General features: G+C 47.0%; 1 protein-coding gene across 1 annotated transcript in view; it reads left to right on the top strand.

Moving 5' to 3' along the window:
• grk5l (G protein-coupled receptor kinase 5 like) overlaps positions 1-23928 on the top strand; it is a 320507-nt gene that overhangs the window by 292528 nt on the left and 4051 nt on the right. Inside the window, exons 12-15 of the mRNA XM_038821419.1 lie at positions 8039-8247; positions 13921-14058; positions 15161-15298; positions 19788-19919. Of these exons, the coding sequence (XP_038677347.1) occupies positions 8039-8247; positions 13921-14058; positions 15161-15298; positions 19788-19919 (617 nt within the window). The remainder of the gene's footprint in view (positions 1-8038; positions 8248-13920; positions 14059-15160; positions 15299-19787; positions 19920-23928) is intronic.

The following is a 23928-nucleotide window of genomic DNA, read 5'->3' on the forward strand; positions in this document are numbered from 1 at the left end:
CATCAGGGTTTACATTCAATACTGAATTCTGAATTCACCAAATGATTAATAGATAGTCTTTGAATGGCAGACCTCAGATGCAGCTCACTGAAAAGCAGACACATCCAAGCTTTTTCTCAAACTGAAACTAAAAAGCAGAAGTAGAGCTCAGCTCCACTCACACTCTGACATCACTCCAGTAACATGAGCAGCTCCATTTCTTAAAGGTCCATTTCGTAAACACCCATTTATCAAAGGTACTCTCACATGACAAGTACCACAGGAAAGTTTTCTTCTTGCGATTTGTGAAATCTCTTGGACATCAATCTGTATTTGTATAACTTAATAGCATTGCTAATATTTCTGCCAAAACTCATGGTGAAAGTATTTTGTGAGAATTATTTTCCTATAATTGAAATAAATATAATTCTTCAGGGAAGTTCTGAAAGGTACAGCTGCAGTTCACCCTGTCACTGGCATTCCCACTGGAATTCCTTGCCAGTATTGGGAACGTTGGCAACTGAGTAATGTGTACCTTCAGCCTAACCCTAAACTATGAGATGAATATCTCCTGTTTTTAAAGAAAATCAACATTTTACATGTTCCGTCACCCTGGGCAACTGTGCGGTCAATTCCAGCACCACATGCCCCAGAGTCACAACGCAAGTGAATTAAAAAATACATCTTACAAAAAGTGCCCAAAGTCTTTGGCCCTTAGCTGCCCAATAATTACAGTCACCAGGTTTGTAAGTTGAAACACAATTACTGTTTATTTATATCAGGAATAATGATGAAATTTGAAGTAAATACAATGTGATAACAACAAACTAATCTGCTACCCCCTTTAAATGAACTATCCTCTACTCCCACATATACACAAGACAGACAAACACAGAGGGGGAAAGAGGTGAAAATAATGAGATTCAAAGGATTAGAATCTTTGTGTTCAATGGCAGTTCTTTAGGCCCCTTTCCTCACAGCAACCCTTTGGTTGATCAAAGTCCATGGTTTGCAGCCTCTAATGATCTTTGTAGTGTAGAAATGTATTAGTCACAGTTTTTCCTGGAGAGGCCCCGTTGCTTCAGATCAAATTCTGCTTTCATTTTGTAGTGTATTACCAAGCCTCTGTCTTTTCTTGAGAAAGACTTGGTTGGCACATATTAGCCTTTTCTGCAGAGAGGGTTAGTTGGTTCACCCCTGCCTGCAGAGCCTGTAATGGTTCTCCTGTACATAGATTCATCCGGACTCCCTACCAGTTCAGAAACACTGCCTTTCTGGAGATGGAGATGGGAGAGGACAGCATACCTTCCTCGGGTCTGGCAGGAGTCAAACTGAAACCGAAACCCAACCCTTGAATCTCTGAACCAGTGGGATCAGATCCAATCACCGCCTGTTACCAGGCAGAGCACAGCCTTTTGGGCCAATTTATGGGTCACCAGCCGAATCAATCAAACTGAGTCATCACTGATGTCAGCCAGTTTAAAACAGCACAGCCTTCTGGTTCTTTCTGTGTGAATTAAAGGGACAGGCTGTGTTAAAGACACATGCACACATCAAACATGGCGTAAATAAAAGAAAGAGGAAATAAGTGAATGATTAGGGAATAAACAGGTTCAAACAGGAAGGACCCTTCCATACAGTTTACATAACACGACTGAATTATTCTGCTTTTTATTTCCTCCTCCCTAACCTCTTGATTATAATCAGGGTAGTTTAACGACTTACGGTTCATTTTTTTAATTGGAGGCTGAACAAAGTCAGAACAAGCTATACATTTGTCAAGGCAGCATTGGCAAGGGTGGTAGTCTAGTGTGAATGTGATGGGACTCTGACAGTAATCAATGAGGACAGCATATTTGCATTTACCTGGCAGTTTATTTGCAGACTATTAATTAGCATGCACCTTTATCTTGCTATGTTATCATAGGATCCAATTTGGAATTGAATTTTTTTTAAATAATTACTCCTAATCCTGATGGACGTCTGACCTGCTTTTATAACACATTATTTGAAATATACATTCAGTCTGAAATATAATTTTAAGAGAGAGGCTGACTTAGCAAGTTCCTGCTTGGGGTTCTAACAATGCAACTTAGAATTCTAAAATATTTGCTATTACTCTTGGAAACAAGTACTTTGAAAATATCCGATTCACAGTTGGCTGTGCGCAGTTCTCAATGTCACAGGAACAAAACAGAGCAAGTAGAAAATGCAACATGTTAAACTCCTGATAGCCAGTTAGTGAAGAAAGAAACCAGACCTAGACTTTACTTGGAATTGATTTATTCACGGAACAAAATATTACAGGTATACATCTCCTGAATCCACTCTATTCCTGTGTCAGTAAGCACCTTTTTTGCATGTGCTCAAGTAACCACCCAAACTAATGCCCTTTGCCTTTATGCACTTGACTTTGATTGATAAAATTAGCATAAACTACAATGGGTAGTGGACATTTGAAATATAAACAGTAAAATTTTGGAAACATTCAGCATCAAACAGCAACTGCAGCAACAGAAGCCTGCGTTCCTACATGAACTATATCCTCATGTGGTGGTTTGATGGTCCAAAATGTTTTAATGCCCTTGGTTCAAATCAGGGAAAACTAAAGCTAAAGAACAGTATGAATGTCTGTTTAAAAGCCTAAACACTCTGTGGGGATGAGGCAAATATCAGCCATGATTGAATGGCGGAGCAGACTCAATGAGCCCAGTGGCCTAATTCTGCTCCTATGTTAAATGGTCTTATGAGGTACTTAATTTCCATGTGGATATTTGACTGCTACTCATAAGAATCAAAACCATTCGAGAGTCCGATCAGTTTGATATTAAAAAATTGAATTTGCGTCCGGTGGCGGCAATGCGGAACTAAGCCGCACGTTCGGCAGCTCCCGCTTTCGTAGGACTTGTGGGCTCTTTTAAGGGCCTCAAATGGCGCTGATTCAACGATTCCCGGTGTGTGAAGGGGTCTGGAGTAATATCCCCCGGGATTTATGGTGCGGACCCGGAGTGGGGCGAGGAAAAAATGGCAGCAGCTCCCCTGGAAAAGCGGGGGAAGGTGGACATAATGGCAGCCGGTGGAGCCCCCGAGGAGTGGAGGCAGTGGGCACAGGAGCAGCAGGCGGCCTTTCTGCGCTACTTTACGGAGCTGAAAGTGGAGTTGCAGGACTCTTTGAAGGTTACTACAAGTAAGCTGCTGGAGACCCAGACAACCCAGGGTGCAGCGATCCTTGAGTTGCAGCAGCAGGCCTCTGAGCGCGAGGATGAGGTTTCGGCCCTCGTGGGGAAGGTGGAGATGCACGAGGCGGTCCACAAAAAGTGGCAAGATCGTTTTGAGGAGATGGAGTTTCAGTCAAGGAGGAAGAACTTGCGGATCCTGGGCCTCGCGGAGGGGCTGGAGGGATCGGACCTGCCGGCTTATGTGGGCGTGATGCTGAACTCGCTGGTGGGGGCAGGATCTTTCCATCTGCCCCTGGAGCTGGAGGGGGCCCACAGAGTACTGGCCAGGAGGCCTAAGGCGAATGAACCCCCGCGGGCGGTGCTGGTGCGGTTCCATCGGTTCAGTGACCGGAAATGTGTGCTGCGATGGGCCAAGAAGGTGAGGAGCAGCAAGTGGGAGAATTCGGTAGTGCGCATCTACCAAGACTGGAGTGCGGTGGCTAAGCGGAGGGCCGGGTTCAACCGGACGAAGGCGGTGCTCCACAGCAGGCAGGTGAAATTCAGCATACTGCCGCCTGCGCGCTTGTGGGTCACCTACAAGGACCGGCATCACTATTTTGAGTCCCCGGAGGAGGCGTGGGCCTTTTGTGCAAGCTGAAAAGTTGGACTCGAACTAGGGATTGGGGACTGTGGGGGTTTTTTGTATCACTGTTTATGCTGTTGCTGGCTATTCTGGGTTTTTTTTCTGCTTTCGGATGGTGTTGGTTATGGTTTTGTTTTTTAAGGGGGGTGTTGGGAGTCTGTTTTTTTTGTACGGGGTTGGTGGATGGGTTGGGACTGCTATTTGGGAGCTGCGTTGAGGGGGTGGGGTGGGGCAGTGTGAAAGCGCGGGCTTTCCTCTGGTTTCCCGCGCTGCGGGACGAGGGGGGTGGAGCTGGAGGTAAGGGGCGTGGATATCAGTTCCATTTTCCCACGCCGGAGCGGTGCCAAGGAGCTGCTGCAGGAGGGGTGACCCCATATCGGGAGGGGTCGGAGTTAGGGCGGGAGCTGCCGGGGTCAGCAAAGTCAGCTGGCTCACGGGAGTACTATAGAGGGAGTGTCGCGGCTAGGAGGGGTCCTAGCCTGGGGGGGGGGGGGGGGGGGGGGGCGGATACCGGGTTGCTGCTGGATTGGCCAGGGAGGAGCTGGTGCGGGTCGGGGGGGTCAGGGTGAGGTTCTATCGCCATGGGAAACGGGCCGAGTGGGGGGTGCTGGCCAGGGGCGAGCAGTCGATGGGCTATGGCTAGTCGGCGGGGGAGGGGGGCGGGGTGCCCCCTGATCCGGCTGATCACGTGGAACGTGAGGGGGTTGAATGGGCCGGTTAAGCGGGCCCGGGTGTTTTCGGATCTGAAGGGGCTGAAGGCGGACGTGGCCATGCTTCAGGAGACTCACCTGAAGGTGGCGGACCAGGTTCGTCTGAGGAAGGGGTGGGTGGGGCAAGTTTTCCATTCAGGGCTCGACGCGAAGAACCTGGGGTTGGCGATCCTGGTAGGGAAGAGGGTGGCGTTTGAGGCGTCTGAGGTGGTGGCTGATAGTGGCGGCAGATATGTGATGGTGAGCGGTAAGCTGCAGGGAGAGAGGGTGGTGTTGGTAAATGTATATGCCCCAAATTGGGATGATGCTGGTTTCATGAGGCGTATGTTGGGCCGCATTCCTGACCTGGAGGCAGGGGGCCTGATCATGGGGGGGGACTTCAATACGGTGCTGGATCCCCCACTGGATCGTTCTAGTTCTGGGACAGGCAGGAGGCCGGCAGCGGCCAAGGTGTTGAGGGGGTTTATGGACCAGATGGGAGGGGTGGATCCCTGGAGGTTTGGGAGGCCGAGGGCTCGGGAGTACTCTTTTTTTCTCCCACGTGCACAGGGTTTATTCCGTATTGATTTTTTTGTCCTGAGTAGGGGGCTGGTCCCGAGGGTGGAGGATGCCGAATATTCGGCTATAGCGATTTCGGACCATGCTCCACATTGGGTGGATCTGGAGATGGGGGAGGTGCGGGACCAGCGCCCGCTTTGGCGTCTGGACGTGGGGTTGTTGGCTGATGAGGAGGTGTGTAGGAGGGTCCGGGGATGTATTGAGAGGTACCTCGAGGCCAATGATACTGGGGAGGTCCGGGTGGGGATGGTGTGGGAGGCTCTGAAGGCAGTGATTAGGGGGGAGCTGATTTCCATCCGAGCCCATATGGAGAGGGGGGAGAGGAGGGAGAGGGAGAGACTGGTGGGGGAGCTGCTGAGTGTAGATAGGAGGTATGCGGAGGCCCCAGAGGAGGGATTGTTGGGGGAGCGGCATAGCCTGCAGGCTAAGTTTGATTTACTGACCACCAGAAAGGCGGAGACAAAGTGGAGGAAGGAGCAGGGAGCGGTCTACGAATATGGAGAGAAGGCGAGCAGGATGCTGGCGCATCAGCTCCGCAAACCGGACGCGGCTAGGGAGATTGGTGGAGTGAAGGATAGGGGTGGGAATGTGGTGCGGAAGGGGGTAGAGGTCAATGGGGTCTTCAGGGACTTCTACAGGGAACTGTACCGGTCGGAGCCACCGGTGGTGGGGGCGGGGGGGGGCGGGTGGAATGGAGAGCTTTTTGAACAGGCTGCGATTACCAAGGGTGCAGGAGGAGCAGGTGGAGGGACTGGGGGGCACCGATCGAGTTGGAGGAGCTGGTTAGAGGGATTGGCCACATGCAGTCGGGAAAGGCGCCGGGACCGGATGGGTTCCCGGTTGAATTTTATAAAAAATATGCGGACCTGTTGGGCCCCCTGCTGGTTCGGACCTTTAACGAGGCATGGGAGGGGGGTGTTCTGCCCCCGACGATGTCACGGGCACTGATTTTCCTTATCCTGAAGCGAGATAAGGACCCCTTGCCGTGTGGATCATATAGGCCAATTTCACTGTTGAACGTGGACGCCAAGTTGCTGGCGAAGATCTTGGCCACTAGAATAGAGGACTGTGTGCCGGGGGTGATACATGAAGATCAGACGGGTTTTGTGAAGGGGAGGCAGCTGAACGCTAACGTGCGAAGGCTGCTAAATGTGATAATGATGCCGGCAGCAGAAGAAGAGGCGGAGATTGTGGTGGCATTAGATGCAGAGAAGGCCTTTGATAGGGTTGAGTGGGGGTGCTTGTGGGAGGTGTTAGAGAGGTTCGGGTTTGGGGAGGGGTTTATTAAATGGATGAGGTTGCTGTGCGAGGCCCCGATGGCGAGTGTAGCGACAAATGGGAGGAGGTCCGAGTACTTCAGGCTCCACCGTGGGACGAGGCAGGGGTGCCCCCTGTCCCCCTTGCTTTTTTCGTTGGCAATTGAGCCTCTGGCCATGGCGCTAAGGGAGTCGGGGAGGTGGAGGGGTCTGGTGCGGGGTGGGGAGGAGCACCGAGTGTCACTTTATGCAGAATTTAGAATTTAGAACAGTGCAGATGACTTGTTGCTGTATGTAGCAGACCCAGTGGGGGGAATGCCGGAAGTGATGGAGATTCTTGCTGAGTTTGGGAGTTTCTCGGGCTACAAGTTGAACCTGGGCAAGAGCGAGCTGTTTGTTGTACACCCGGGAGATCAGGAGGAGGGGATTGGTAGGCTCCCGCTAAAAAGGGCAGTGAGGAGTTTTAGGTACCTGGGGGTTCAGGTGGTTAGGAGTTGGGGGACTTTGCATAAGCTTAATTTTACTAGGTTGGTGGAGCAGATGGAAGAGGAGTTTAAAAGGTGGGACATGCTGCCGCTGTCGTTGGCGGGTAGAGTACAGTCTGTTAAAATGACGGTGCTCCCGAGGTTTTTGTTTATGTTTCAGTGCCTCCCCATTCCTATTCCGAGGGGCTTTTTTAGGAGGGTGAACAGCAGCATCACGGGATTTGTTTGGGTGCACGGGACTCCGAGGGTGAGGAGGGTCTTTTTGGAGTGGGGCCGGGATAGAGGGGGGCTGGCGCTGCCCAACCTCTCTGGGTACTATTGGGCGGCTAATGTCTCGATGGTACGCAAGTGGGTAATGGATGGGGAGGGGGGCAGCATGGAAACGGATGGAGATGGCGTCCTGTGGAGGCACGAGCCTGAAGGCACTGGTAACGGCGCAATTGCCGTTCCCTCCAACGAGGTACACTATGAGCCCGGTGGTGGCGGCTACCCTCAAGAAGGGGGGGGGAGTGGGGGAGGAGAGGGGGAGGGGGGAGGGGGGGAGGGGGGAGGGGGGAAGGGGGGGAGGAGGGGGGGAGGGAGGGGGGAGGGGGCAGGAGGAGAGGGGGAGGGAGGGGGGGAGGAGAGGGGGAGGGAGGGGGGAGGAGAGGGGGGAGGAGAGGGGGAGGGGGGAGGAGAGGGGGAGGGAGGGGAGGGGGAGGAGAGCGGGGGGAGGAGAGGGGAGAGGGGGCAGGGGGAGGAGAGGGGGAGGGAGGGGAGGGGGAGGAGAGCGGGGGGAGGAGAGGGGAGAGGGGGCAGGGGGAGGGGGGAGAGGGGGAGGGGGGAGGAGAGGGGGAGGGAGGGGAGGGGGGAGGAGAGCGGGGGGAGGAGAGGGGAGAGGGGGCAGGGGGAGGGGGAGAGGGGGAAGGGGAGAGGAGGGAGGGGGAAGGGGAGAGGGCGGAAGGGGAGGAGGGAAGGGGGAAGGGAGGGCGGAAGGGGAAGGGGGAAGGGGAGGAGGAGGGGGAAGGGGGTTTCAGGGGGGTATTGTTTATGTTAATTTAATTTATTTTTAATTTATTCTGTTGTTCATCGGGTTTGGGGGGTGGGGGGGCTCGTTGTGTGCGTTGTTACGGGTCCGGGGGGTGTTTATTGTTGTTATTGTTGTTGTTCTGTTATACATTTTTCAAAAATTTCAATTAAAAATTTTTTTTTTTTTATTGAATTTGCTGACCTGAGTTCTGCCTTTCATTTTGGTAATTCTCTTTTGCAGCTCCAGAAGTGCTAAATAATCAGCGATATACATTAAGCCCTGACCACTGGGGTCTGGGATGCTTAATCTATGAAATGATTGCTGGACAGTCTCCATTTAGAGGGCGGAAAGAGAAGGTGAAAAGGGAAGAAGTAGACAGACGAGTATTGGAAACAGAAGAAACTTACACAGACAAGTTCTCTGAAGAGGCAAAATCCATCTGCAAGTTGGTACGTTCTTGAAAATGATATGCAACATGGGCACCTTTCTTTATATAACCGGCTCCTGGTTAAGGACTCCCCATGCATGTGTTTATACTGTGAATTTAATTACTCTTGTTTGGCTTCTAATTAGTGTTATTGATTATTACTAAGGTTCCGATATCATGGAATTGCTAAATTCTGACGGCTGTCAAAAGTGTTTTTCCTCTCTCTGTCTTTTGCCCTACACCACCCATTCTTCTTTTAAGTAGAGCCACTTTCTTCTCTTTCCCTACCCACCCACTTGGCTATCTGCATCCTTCCGATTTCCTAGGCTGCTGTTCTGCTAAAATAAAGTAAAGAATTTCCTTACTGGAGTGGAACTCCTTGCCATCACTTTTTCATGCAATCTTCTTCACTTCTCTTCCCTGTTCTCCCATTTCCCCTCTCTGCTTGGTTATCATGCTTTTCTTCTCATTCTATCCTTCTTGTTCCGAGGGGTGGCTACAGAGGCAGCATGAGAAAGCATGGAGAGATTGTGAGGATGTAGCCACAGAAGCCATGGGGGATGTCCTTGGTGTCAAGGGCAGGAGACAGATGGACTCCCATCCTGCTGGATAGCCGCAGCCTGGTCCCTGAGGGGGCTGTACTGCTAAAGAAAGTCTCAGTAGCTCCTGGGAACACCAACGGAGAAACATGCTGAAAGATGGAAATCTACAACTAGAGAAATACAAGTCCTGGCAGGCTGCATAGTGCTTTTGTGGAAGGGTTAAGTATGTTGGGCAAGCGCATAACCTTTTTTTGTTATTGCATATTTGTGATAAATGTTATTTTTAGGAGTTTAGACTGTGTTGGTGAGAACTCTTGTGGACACTGCATCTTGCATAATAACGTCTTGCTGGAATGCTATTGAAGAGAAAATTGAGACTGGTGAGAAATATCTTGTGCAGTAAGATTGGTAAACAACAAACTTAATAAATAGACAATTGGGAAAGAGAACATTATGACCTAAGCAATGAACTTCCCAGAAGTCATTTTCAGCAGACATAAGCACAGGAACATAAACATAAGAAATAGGAGCAGGAGTGGACCATTCGGCCCTTCGAATCTGCCGCAATATTCAGTACAATGATGGTTGATCTTTGACCTGAGCTCCATCTTTCTGCCTGACCCTCATATATCAATTTGTCTATCTCAGCTTTGAATATACTCAGTGGTGAAGGATCCTCAACTGTCTGGGGTATAGATTATCAAAAATTTACCACGCTCTTGAGTGAAGATATTTCTTCTTATCCCAGTCTTAATGATTGGACCTTTGTCCTTATTTCTAAATGCCCCAGACAAGGAAAATCTCTCAGAATCTGTTCTGTCAAGCTCCCTCGGAATCTTTTACGTTTCGATGAGATCGCCTCTCATCCTTCTAAATTCCAGAGTATTTAGACCAATTCTACTCAACCTCTCATCATAGGACAATACTCCCATCCCAGGATAAGGTTGGAAAGCTTTGAAATAGAAAATCTTCCATTGTGCTATGTTATGAAGAGGTAAATTCTGTTCTTGCGAAATGGGTAGGGGTCGAGTACATTTGTTTAAAAAAACAAAGGATTTTCCGGTATTGTGTAGTTCACCCTTAGAATTATAATAAAATAATCAGAGAACAGCAATACGGTCAAACAACAAGATGGATTTATGTCAACAAGAACAAAGAGGAATCGGTAAACGATTAAATTAAATAATTTCCGCGAGGGAGCACTTGAGCCTAATTGACCGAAAAAATAAACCAAAATAACGCACATCCCAAACAGACAAGCCTGTTGCAATTATTTACAACCCAGTCACTTTCATTCAGTAAAGCCGGCATTTCTGGTAAATTGGTATTACATAAATTTGAGATTTACCTGTATACGGTTTACTTACAAGGAAATCTATTACTATCTGCAGAGAGAAGAGGTGAATTGATGCTTGGCAGAATCTTTCTCATTATAGGAACTTCTCATTATTCCTGCTGTTTTCTGTTTTTTTATTTCCTTTTCCAACATTTACAGATCTCGTTCTGCAATTTTCTTGGTAGCCCTTGGATTGTTACTTTTCTTCTTTGTCAGAATGACACTGTGGTGTAGCGAGCAGTACTATGTTGCCCGAGATACTAGGAGCAGAGGGTACAAAACAAAGGATATTTCAACCGCACAAAGGAATGGTTCTTCTTTAAATTTAATCTTCTCGCTGATTTTCCAGAGTTGGGGACCAAGTGTAATGTGTCAAAGTTCGCAGATGGCACTAAGATAAGTGGCAAAGTGTGCAGAAAGTCTGAAAAGGGATTTGGATAGTTTAAGTGAGCAAGCAATGGTCTGGCAGATGGAGTACAATGTTGGTAAATGTGCGGTCATCTGTTTTGGTAGGAAGAACAGGAAAATGGACTATTATTTAAATGGTAAAAAGTTGCAGCATGCTGCTGTGCAGAGAGACCTGGGTGTCCTTGTGCATGAATCGCAGAAAGTTGGTTTGCCGGTGCAGCAGGTAATTAGGAAGGCAAATGGAATTTTGTCTTTGTTGCTAGAGGGATGGAGTTTAAAAACAGGGAGGTTATGTTGCAGCTGTATAGGGTGCTGCTGAGGCCCCACCTGGAGTACTGTGTACAGTTTTGGTCTCCTTACTTGCAAAAGGGTGTATTCACTAGATTGATTCCAGAGTTGAGAGGATTGTCTTATGACGAGAGACTGAATAGACTGGGACTATACTCGTTGGAATTTAGAGGAATGAGGGGGGATCTTATAGAAACATATAAAATTATGAAGGAATAGTTAAGATAGAAGCAAGGAGGTTGTTTCCACTGGTGGGTGAAACTAGAACGAGGGGGTATAGCCTCAAAATAAGGGGAAACAGATTTAGGACTGAGGTGAGGCAGAACTTCTTCACCCAAAATGTTGTGAATCTGCCCAGCGAAGCAATTGAGGGTGCCTCGTTAAATGTTTTTAAGGCAAAGATAGATAGATTTTTGAACAGTAAAGGAATTAAGGGCTATGATGAGTCGATGGATAAGTGGAGCTGAGTCCACAAAAAGATCAGCCATGATCTTATTGAATGGTGGAGCAGTCTCAAGGGGCCAGATGGCCCATTCCTGCTGCTAGTTCTTATTTTTCTATCATATTCCAATGATATTGCCAGTCTCAGGTGAATTTATTTACATGCAGGACTGAACCATGAATATAAAACAATTTGTGACTGTAATTCAGGAAATTATCCAGGAAAGCTGATTTTCAAGGTGAAGAACAATGTTTGAATAAGTGTCAGAGTTTTTATGCAATTGCATAGGCGCCAATTAGCCTAAGTAGTGAGTGTGATAAAGGCAGCATCATAAATTCATTCTATTTTCTCAGTGCCGACTGAAGGGTAATGCAAATTTAACAAAATAAATACTTCAGTAGAAATACAAATATTAAAGACACAGTGCCTCACAGCGCCAGGACCCGGGTTCAATTCCAACCTTGGGGATTTGTGTGGAGTTTGCACGTTCTCCCTGTGTCTGCGTGGGTTTCCTCCGGGTGCTCCGATTTCCTCCCACAATCTAAAGATGTGCAGGTTAAGTGAATTGATCATGCTAACTTGCCCCTTAGTGTTCAATGATTAGATGGGGTTACGGGGGAGTGGGCCTAGGTCGATGCTGACTCGATGGGCCGAATGGTTTCCGTCTGCACTATAGGATTCTATGATTCTGAAGTGATGAAACCAAATTGTGTCTATTTTTCCCAGAACATACAACAAAATAGAATAAAATACCATTGGTGGAATTTTACAACCCTTTGGTGGAATTAACCAGTCCCACCAGTTGGTGTCGATCACTTCTACATGGCTCGCAGGTTTAAGATTCCGCCCCATGGAACATAACCGGTATATCTGGTAAACACAACGGTTAACACAAAAATAAGAGAAAGGACATTTTATAAATATTGATACTTAGAATTCCATAGATTGAAAGGAAATAATTTGTATAAGTAGAGCACCAATCATACAATGGTCACAGCACAGGAAGAGACTATTCAACATGTCTTGTCCATGCTAGCTCTCTGCAAGAGCAACTCAGATGGTTCAAATCCCAGTCTTTTCCTGTAACCCTGAAAATTTTCCCACTTCAGCTAATTATCCAATTGCCTTTTGAAAGCCACAGTGGAAACTACCTCCACCACATTCCAAATCAATACTCCTTCTGCACTGTAAATTCTATGATAATTGAAATACCGCCTCTGTTACCTAATCAAAAAACTTGGTGGTTAAATATGATTTTCCCCTGAGGAAATCCATGCTGACTTTGCTTAATTAATCCACATTGATTCAATGGCTGTTAATTTTGTCCAAGTTTTTTGTGTCTCAAACTCTTTCTCTCTCTCTCTCTCTCTCTCTCTCTCTCTCCCCCTCCCCCCCCCCCCCCCCCCCCCCCCCCCGCTCTGAATTGTGAGCCCATTCATTGACTCAGTTACCCCTTCTTTCACTATGGCCTTGATATCTTCTTCCTTGGTAAAGACAGATGCAAAATATTTATTTAGTACATCAACTTTGTCGTCTGCATCCATGCATAAATCTTCATTTTAGTTGCTAATTGGCTCTCCTCCTCCTCTTAGCACTCTTTTACTGTTTACATATTAATAGAACACTTTTGGATTCCTTTTTATGTTTGCTGTCGGACTCTTCTCATACTCTCTTTGATTTTCTCATTTCTTTTTTGACTTCCCCTCTGACTTTTTTTATTAACATTTTTTAAAAATAAATTTAGAGTACCCAATTCATTTTTCCAATTACAGGGCATTTTAGTGTGGCCAATCCAACTACCCTGCATCTTTTCGGTTGTGGGGGTGAGACCCACGGAGACATGGGGAGAATGTGCAAACTCCACACAGACAGTGACCCAGAGCTGGGATCGAACCTAGGGCCTCAGCGCCGTGAGCAGCAGTGCTAACCACTGCGGCACCGTTCTCCCCTCTGACTTTTCTATGGTTCTTTCTTGTATTACCAACCTGAACTCTTTCATATGTGTTACCTTCCTGCTTCACCTTACTCTCTAGATCTTTCATAATTCAGGGAGCTCTGATTTGTGGGCCCTACATTTCGCCATGGTGGGACTGTGCCTCAACTATACCCAACTCATCTCCTCATTAAAGGCAGACCGTTCTTCTGTTACAGTTTCTGTCTGTCAATCTTTTATTCCACTTTTCAGCGGACAGATCTGCTCTTACCCCACTGAAATGCTCTAGTTGTTTGCTCTTAATTGCTCCTTGTTCTTATCCACAGCTAACCTAAACCTAAGATACTATGATCACTGTCTCCTAAACGTTTCTCTACTGAAGTCATGTTCCTTCTTCGTTGGACAAGAAACATACTGATCTAGAAAATTCTCCTGCACACACCTTAGAACTCTTCTCCTTCTTTGTCTTTTATGCTGTTCTTATCCCAGTCTAAGTACAGGCTATCGCATGCGCTGTGTTACCAAAGCCAACTACACTGTGTAGTCATTATTACGTAGATAAAAAAGAAGTACAAATTAATACTAAGTCTGGAAATGAGCCCCACTGCTCTTATTTCTGCATTGCGTGTGTGATTATAAATGATCGATGCACATCGTTGCATAGGTAAATCCTTTACCACGGTTTGAAAAATTGGTAGCTGCACATCTACCCAGCATTGTAACATCCCTAAATCTTTTCTCAACAGTTGCTAACCAAAGACCCCAAGCAAAGATTGGGCTGTACAGGAGGAGGTGCTTCAGATGTGAAGAAAAACCCATTCTTCAGGAATATCAATTTCAAACGATTAGAAGCGGGCATAATGGAGCCTCCATTTGTACCTGATGTGAGTAATGAAACAATATTGGAAGGAGCCAGTTGCAAATACATTGAAAGCATTGTTTACTGCTGTGAGCACAATGATTATAAAGTGACATGTTCTTCAGTTATAATAAATTCCAATCGTTCATTTTGCCTGCATTGTATTTATGGATCTCAAGGGAAGGATCAGGAAGGAAGAAAAATATTAATTTTAATATATCAATGATTTGTCTATATTGTCATTGTGCTAACTGGAAAAAATGTAAAGACTAAGATGACAACTGTGAACAATATTGCTATTATCTATTCTAACAGATATAATATGCAGAAGTCCTATTTCAACTCAACAATGTACTTGTTTGTTTAGCTTCCTCATGGATCATGTATCATATACATCCTCTCCAATTCTCAGCCTTTACATGAACTCAGTGCAGTGCCATTATCTGTAATGCAAATAAGAGTCTCATAAAATCTCAAATTATTCTAACCAGAGACCTTGCTGTAATTTCCACTGATGTAATGCTTCAAATGCTAATGTAATTTATGATGGAAGTTTTTTTTATATTAAAAAAAAATCTATTAGAAACCATTTGCAGCTGCTTCGGGGAATTGTACACTGGCTATTCTGAAAGGGAAGTGATTAAAGATTTATATTCATACATCATTCATAATTTGTTGGCTTGGTTGCACAGTACAATGAAACATTGTTCTGCAATCCTGCCTTCATCACTAGAAGCCAGGCAGAATCCTGCAGAGGAAGAAAATACATCCATTCAGATATCTTTTTAACTATTTGAACCAAGTAGGCATGCATATTCAGCCCCGACTAATTGAATAAGTAATTTTCACTTTGTGAAGCCACGTGGTGGATTTTATTAGGGTGCAAATGCTTGATTGCGACAGTCTGGCACGTTCATTGCTAATATTCCCTGGATATTAATTGTTCACAAGAGGTCCAACTTGATGAGCATTTATCATTCAGAAAAAATGGGGTAGTGATGGAGGGGAGCAAAGAAACAAAATGCCATTGTGCCGCCCCTATTTGCATGCATACAGTGCTTTGAAATTAATTCTGTATTTAGTAGAAGGTAGCAGCTCGGATCCTAACTCCTTGCTCCTCTTCACAGCCACGCGCAGTCTATTGCAAAGATGTGCTGGATATTGAACAGTTCTCCACTGTGAAAGGAGTGAACCTGGACCAGACAGATGATGATTTCTATTCAAAGTTTTCTACCGGCTGTGTTTCTATTCCATGGCAGAATGAGGTGAGCAGAAGACTTATCACCTTTTGAGTTTGGGTACATGAAAGGAAGATTGCATCCCCCATGTTAACTTATTCGTTAGACTGACTGAGGCTGTCTTTCTTTCATCATTTTGGTTCCCAGAGGAACAATGGGATGAAAATGTATATTAAACGTGTAATATATTATTACGGCTTGTAAAAAAAACATACAATCTACGGTACTGCCTAAATATTATATCTAAAGAGCCAGTTTATAAAGGGTGGAAGGTGGCGGAATTCTCCAGTTGAAATTGGAACTCATCAGGACATTACAGATTAATCAAGAACAAGTGTTTCTGTGTCTAAACTCACAATCCTGGTCTTATTGAATTTACACCGGTACTAGTGCTGCAGTCCAAGAATGCAAAGCATGAATAGTACTCCTTTAACATGGCCTATTTTATTTGCCGTCGATTTTCAGTGTCAAGAGTGAAGCAGGGTTTATGAATTTTCACCTCTGTTATTTGTGTATCTTTATGCTTGCTATCTCCCCTCAACTAGTTATCAGTATTGTTGGCCAGCAGTGTTTTAGGGAGTGCAGCTACTTGCAATCTCATTGATAAAGTTTTGCAAATACATTTGCAGACTCCAACTTCCTCGCTACGTCCCCCGTGACATCACCAACCCAAGTCAGTCTAGGGTTACCAACAGCGTGAGATCTGTTTTCCATGATTATTTTATTTTCTGTAGGAAATGGTACCGTTAAGCTTCCTGCACTGTGTGATGCTATTTCCTCCCTAGTACACAGGCTTAGTGTGCCCACACAAAAGCACACAGTAAACATGCTTCAATAACGTGTTAGTGTTAATTTGATGCAAAAGTGCATATTGGAGGGCAGAGCGCTCTCCTTTCTACTCGATGGTCGGGACATGAACCTACTGTAAGCTGATGATTATAAGGTTCATGAATGAAATGAGTTTAGGTCATTTCAAGCCATTTTTCTCAGCCTCTACTCAGACCACCATATTGCCTATGATTGGCGATAAGCAAGGTGTTTTATTCAGAGGTCATCGTATCCCCTTATGTGGCATCGCTCAGAATGGTGTCAAGCCAACTTCTTATACTTGTTCCCAAACACCATCGCAGAACAGCTTCTAGCTGAGTTCTTCTCCAGATTCTTTTTCACAATGACACCCGAAAGGGTTTCAGTCAGTACATAATTTAGCATATTCTCGAGGCGTGTTCATTATCTTGCCAGAAATTAAATGCAGAAATATGGAGTTCAGCATAAATACTCCTCAATACGGCAAAGTATTTAAAGAGAATTCAGGAATTTTCATCCATTTCCAGAGCTGCATAATCCAGTGCTGGCCAACTGCTGCCTTCCGGAGCCCAACCCCTCCTTTCCCTGTCACATCGGCGGCACAGACATTAGTGAACTGGAGTGATCTCCTGTTTTCTCTGTACTCCATTGGGAGGTATGAAGCTCAGATTTGCCGGGTCGGAGGATCGCCGGGGGGCCTGCGTGAATCCCGCCCCCGCCGTCCTCCGAATTCTCCGACCCTCCAAAAGACGGCGAGGCGTGAGTCGCACCATCCGCCTCGGAGAATGGCTGGAACCGGTGAGACTGAAAAGGGCCCCGAGGCTGCCCGAATTCTCCGGCCGAAGTCCCGCTGGTTTTTTGCCGGTCCCGCCGGCGTGGATCAGACTAGGTCCCTTACCGGCGGGACCTGGTGGCGTGGGAGGGCTCCGGGACCTGGGGGGGGGGGGGGGGGGGGGCACAGGGCAATCTGGCCCCGGGGGTGTCCCCACGGTGGCCTGGCCCGTGATCGGGGCCAACCAATCCGCAGGCGGGCCTGTGCCGTGGGGGCACTCTTTTCCTACGCGTCAGCCATGTCAGCCTCCGTGATGGCCGACGCGTAGGTGACCTCCGCCCTGCGCATGCGCGGGGATAACGTCAGCAGCCGCTGATGCACCCGCTCATGCGCGGGATCTCGCTGGCCGGCAGAGTCCCTTCGGCCTCAGCTGGCGCGGCATCTACGCCAGCCAGCGGGACGCAAACCACTCCGGCGCCGGCCCAGCCCCTGCAGGTGTGGAGGGTTCCGCACCTTTGGGGCAGGCCAATGACGGAGTGGCTCACGCTACTCTGTCCCCCACCCCCCACACCCCTCCTCCTTCAGGTATGGGAGAATCAAGCCCAAGGTATCTTTTTTGAATATTTTTATTTGGTTTTTAAAGAAACACAGTTACTTTACCAATTTAGGACAAATCCACCAACCCTGCACATCTTTGAGTTGTTGGGGTGATATCCACACAGGCACAGGGATTTATTTGTTTTTTTAAATTTTATACTTAAAACAAAACAAAACAACACAAAAGAAAAAGAATAACAGAAGGATCCCGCCCCACTCCACCACCAACACATGACTCGAAGAATAACTACCCCACTCCTTAGCAAATAATGGTGACCAAATCTTTAAAATGAAGAATAAACAAACCCCAGCTGTTATGGAAACCCCCTCAATCACCCCCATCAAGGTGAACTTAATCTTCTCAAGACATAGAAACACCATCACGTGCCCCAGCCACACTGAGGCACAGGGGGGAGAAGCTGACCTCCACCCCAACAGGTCCCGCTTGCGAACAGTCAGCAAGGCAAAGGCTAAAATATCTGCCCCGCCCCGTATGCAGCTTTGGCAAGTCTGACACCACAGATATGACACCCATGGGATAGGGCTTCAGGTCCAAGTGCAAGATCGGCAACATAGTGCTGAAGAATGAACCCCAAAACTCTCCAGCTTCAGACAGCACCAGTACAAATGAGTAGGTGGAGTCCTGCTCCTCTCCTCCCAGCTCAAGGACACTTTCCTCAAAGGGCGTGAGGCATCTGAGCTGGCTTGCCCACTCACACTGGTTCTGCTTGGGCTTATCCTTCAATGAGACAGATGAGGAGAATGTAGGTGGGCGTCTTGCCAGTTCAGATGGTGATGAAGTCTGGCATGCATAGAAGTTGAGTGGGAGCCGGAACGTGAAGGACAGATTAGCGACTGGAGGGAATATGGGGATTCGGGGTGGGGAGAAGGCGAATGATTGCTGTTGGAAACCCTTGAGCTGGCTGGATGAGAGATGGCCTTGGAGGTGTGAAGGGATGCAGTGGGCGAATTGAGGCAGACTTACACTGGTCGTGCAAAGAAGGTTATCTTCTTGCAGCACTGTTGCCCCGAATTCCTCTGCAGCGAGTTGGCACTCAATAAGGCTGCCATTGCCTCCCAGTGGTGAACTTGGTGGAAGGACACTGAAGGTCCCACCTCTGCTGCACACCATCCAGGAGTTGGGTGAGGCCTCCTGAGAATCTTGGTACTAGCTTCCTGACAGCTATTCCCCCAACTGGATCTGGAACGAGTGCATTTACATGGAGTGCCCCGCTGATTGCAGAGATTAAGTTGTCCCGGGGTGAAGAGTCAGCGGCAGACTGTCATGAGCGGCGCATGATTCATGTGGGTCGAACATTTTCTAAAAGAGGCTCAACACTCTGAGCGATTTCCTGGCGGCAATAGGATTCTCTCGGTTTACTCACCAGAACTGACACTTTGAAAAAAATATGGTAAGATTCCACTCTAATAAGTTCCTCCACATTTTATTTAATAAAGTAAAAGCTGCAGCCTCTGAGACATGGGACGGGATTCTCTCAGCCTGGGGCCAGGCCAGAGAATCACCGCGACCAACGCATATCACGCCATGCCACCCCGGCGCGATTCTCCGCAGAGCGGAGAATCGGTGCCATTGCCACTGGCATGGTTGGCGCGCCGCCAGTTGGGGGCCGCTCTACCGGGGCCCCGCCCGGCGATTCACAGCCCGGGGTGGGCCGAGCGGCCGTAACTAAAAACCTGAGTCCCGCCGGCGCCGTTCTAACCAGGTCTTACCTGGCGGGACCTCGGCATTGAAGGGTCCAGGTGTGGCCTATAGGGGGGGTGGTCCGACCCCGAGGGTGCCTCCGCTGCAGCCTGGCCCGCGATTGGGGCCCACCGATCGGCAGGCTGGCCTCTCGGGCTGGGGGCCTCCTTTCTCCCACGCCGGCCCCTGTAGCCATGTTGCGTCAGGGCCGGCGCGGAGAAGGGAGCCACTGCGCATGTGCACATTGGCACCGGTGCGCATGCACCCCTGTGAGGGCCAGAATTACTGATCCTGAGGCTATGTTTACAACGGCATCAACACAGCCTCAGGATCAGAGAATCCGGCCAGGGTTCCATTCTGCAATCTTTCCGTCCAGTTCTAACATTAGCTGGGATGGAACATGTGCTCTGCAGTAGCATGTGCCTCCTTGGCAAGTAGTAGCCAGCTTCATGATCCATCTGTTGCAAAAAAGGCGATGAGAGGAATGCCGTGGGTGGGAAATACAAATACACATTGTTTACATGAACTGCCGACTCTACTCGAGAAATATTTGGTAATTTTATGAACAGGAAATTGTAAGATTAGTTGCTGGCATTTGTGGTGCACAGAGTACTATTCCTCTATTGCTGTCACTGCAGATGATCGAAACGGAATGCTTTAAGGAACTAAATGTATTTGGTCCGAATGGAAGCTTATCCCAGGACCTTGACAGGAGCTACACCCCTGAACCACCCAAAAAAAGTCTGCTTCAAAGACTTTTCCGGCGGCAGGTGAGAGTCAATAAGCTCGCGATGCTTTAAATATTCTACTGCTTGATGTCTATCTTATACCGACTACCGTGAATGTTGTTGTTGTTGGTGATTTATCGTGGCCCGGAATAATTAGCATCCGTTAAGATCATGAACTCTGAACCTTCTAATCGACTGTAAGCTAATGGCTGATATTTGTTACATGTCATGACAATGTCCCATTTGTCCATAAATAAGAGAGCTGAGATCACGTTGGGATTCTCTGTTCCTGCCGGCAGTGCACTCCGGCCCCCGGGTTTGCCGGCGGCGTGGTGTGGCTTCAATGGAAAATCCCGTTGATAAATGGCAGGGGCAGAGGGCCGCGCCACCAGCAAACAGCGCGCCGCAGAGAAACACGCGACTGGATGACTGGAGAATCCAAGCCCACATTTTTAACATGATGTATGTTAGTGCCATCTTGTGGCGCTTACTCTGTATTTATAAATAAACCTGCAATGTTCTCCAATTGGATGACACGTAGGGGAACATCTGGTGTTTTAAGAAAAATATTTTTTTTAAGGATTCTTTTATTTTATAACTGATTAATTTCTGAAAAATACAATTTGTTTCATCAACTTTCAAACGATAAGCTAGAAGTTAGAAATGAAGAGCTAAGGTGTGCCATTAACAGGTCTTGGGTAGATCAGCTCCTATCTATGCCTGATTAAAGTTGTCAGTGGATATCAGAGTTTCAAATTACTGCTTGATGTAATCGCAGATCATTCTCCATGTGATGAGCTGTGATCACCCAGAGGGAAAAACCAGCTCCAACCAGTTAGAAACCAGTTCTGCACCACATTGGGCTATACGGGCATAAACTGGTCCCAATCTGATTAGCCTGCAAACAACTGGTTATTTTTGAGTATTACAAGACAAATATGAATGGGCTTGTTATTCAACCATAAGACCATAATATGTAGGAGCAGAATTAGGCCATTCAGCCCATTGAGTCTGCTCTGCCACTCGATCATGGCTGATAGGTTCCTCATCCCCATTCTCCAGCCTTTTCCCCATAACCCCCGATCTCCATATTAATCAAGAACACCAGATTTGTGCTCGAGGGCTACAGACCAAGAGCTGGTAAATGGAAATAGACGGAATAGTTTTTTCTTACAACATCAGAACTAGGAGCAGGAGTAGGCAATTTAGCCTCTCGAGCCTGCTCCACCGTTCAATACGATCATGACTGATCTCATCATGGCCTCATCGCCACCGTCCTTCCTGTTCTCCGTAACCTTTCAACCCATTGCTGATTAAAAATCTGTCTTACTCCTCCTTAAATGTACTCACTGTCCCAGCATCCACCACACTCTGCAGGGTATGGATTCTATGATTCTATGAATTATCCACTGACAACGGAAAGATTGAATCTTTGTATGGCACCATTGTACTGAAGAATGAAATAAAGGGGGGGAAAAACGATGTAAACTTTAAATGTTTCACACAAATGGCAGTAAATATTTTGAGCTCACCTCCCCCGCATGCCCACCCAGAAACAAGAATGTGAATGATGGGTCAGTTGAAACTTTTTAAGACTAAAATCAATGGGTTTTTGTTCGGTAAGGTGATCAGAGAAGTGGAGCGAAGGCAGGTAAATGGGATTGATTTCCCGATAATCTCATTGAATGGTGGGAATGAGCTTGCAGGAACTCCTTCCTTTGTGCTCTAATCAGAGGAGATTTTTTTTTTTTAGTTGAAACACCTTTTTATCTCTCTCACTCTTAAAATGGGAGCCCACCAAGAATGTAAGTAGGGAATATTTCCTGCTGCCCAACATGCTCAGAGAATGCACATTCACAATTATAGTTTGACCATATTCAGATCCACACATTGTGAACGTTCCTTTAAACACATCATTACTGATTATTTTACATTTATTTGCCTATGAAAATTTGCATGAGGCAAAGGAATTTAATCCAAAACGAATGTAATGACGTATTTCTATGCAATAAACTCTGGGCTATCGGCAATGTTGTGCACAGATCAGGATGAAATGTGCAAATGTTCATAGAATCCATCCATGCCCTACAGTACAGAAGGAGGGCATTCAGCCCATCGAGCCTGCATCATCCCTACGATGATCTCCCTACCTAGGCACCCCGCACCCACCCTATCCCCATAGCCCCACCTAACCTGCACATCTTTGACACTAAGGCACAATTTAGCATGGCCAATCTGCCTAACCAGCACATCTTTGGTCTGTGGGAGGAAACAGGAGAACCCGGAGGAAACCCATGCAGACACGGGGAGAATGTGTAAACTCCACACAGACGGTCGGCCAACGTCGGGATCGAGCACTTACCTTCCTAGCGTTGGATTCCACCTTCAAAATGATCATGCAATCTCAACAGTTCGCTCTTTGGTTCTTGTACAGAATAGAACCTTAAATCGTGAACCAATAATATATTTCCCAATTCGGAATTGAAGATAGTGGTTGGAGAAGATTGAAACTAAAATGACAGAGGGATGGGAACCTATGCAAGAAGTTGGAGGAGGAAACGCAGACAAGAACAAAAGACAAAAAAGGAAATAAGAAAAGTGATAGAGAAATCAAGGGCCAGACTCAAACAGGGTCACAGTGAAAAATAATGGGAACGGGACGAGGAACATTCTAAAGACATGCCTTTGACCTTGGGTAGGGTGCTCTTTCCAAGAGGCGGTGCGGACTCGATGGGCCGAATGGCCTCCTTCTGCACTGTAAATTCTATGATAATCTATGATTAATCTAGGACGAAGGTTCGACACAACATCGTGGGCCGAAGGGCCTGTTCTGTGCTGTATTTTTCTATGCTCTATGTTCGGGCAGCAGATTGATGCAGTGGCTAATTCTGCTGCCTCACTGTGCCGAGGACCTGGGTTTGATCCTGGCCCTGGGTCACTGTCCACTGTGTGGAGTTTGCACATTCTCCCCGTGCCTGCGTGGGTTTCATCCCCACAATCCAGGGTAGGTGTCCTTGCAATTTGTCCTTGCTAAATTGCCCCTTAATTGAAAAAACAACTCTAATTTAAAAAAAGACAAGCCTAAGGTTTTGTGCCATGTCCAAATGCCCCTTAGTGTCCAAAAATGCGCCATGTCCAAATGCAGCAAGACCTGGACAATATCCAAGCTTGGGCTGATAAGTGGCAAGTTACATTTGTGCCACACAGGTGCCAGGCAATCTCCTTCAAGAAAAGATCTAACCATTGCCCCTTGACATTCAATGGCATTACGATCGCTGAATGCCCCACAATCAACATCCTGGGGGTTACCATTGATCAGAAGCTGAATTAGACTAGCCACATTAATACTGTGGCCACCAGGGCAGGTCAAAGGCTAGGAATCCAGGAGTGTAATTGAATACTCTTCATTTGCCTGGATGAGTGCAGCTCCAACAACACTCAAGCTCGACACTATCCAGGACAAAGCAGCCCGCTTGATTTCTCCTCGTTCCACAAACATTCAAACCCTCCACCACCAACTGAACAGTGGCAGCCTTGTGTACCAACCAGAAGATGCACCAACTCACCAAAGTTCCTTAGACAGCACTTTCCAAATCCAGGTCCACTACCATCTGGAAGGACAAAAGCAGCAGATACCTGGGAACCCCACCACCTGGAGATTCTCCTCCAAGTCATTCACAACCTCGATTTGGAAATATATCGCCGTTCTTTCACTGTCGCTGGGACAAAATCCTATAACTCCCTCCCTAACAGAATAATAATAAAAAATAATAATAAATAACAATGATTTTTTTAATGATAATAATATAATAATAATATAGCTTATTGCCATAAGTAGGCTTCAATTAAGTTACTGTGAAAAGCCCCTAGTCGCCACATTCTGGCGCCTGTTTGGGGAGGCCGGTACAGGAATTGAATCCGGGCTGCTGCCTTGTTCTGCATTACACGGCAGCTATTTAGCCCACTGTGCTAAACCAGCCCCATTGCGGGTGTACCTACAGCTGAAGGACTGCAGCGGTTCAAGAAGGCAACTCATCACTACCAGCTTCTG

Source organism: Scyliorhinus canicula, chromosome 16 (genome assembly GCF_902713615.1).
Source record: "Scyliorhinus canicula chromosome 16, sScyCan1.1, whole genome shotgun sequence".
Classification (NCBI taxonomy): Eukaryota; Metazoa; Chordata; class Chondrichthyes; order Carcharhiniformes; family Scyliorhinidae; genus Scyliorhinus; species Scyliorhinus canicula.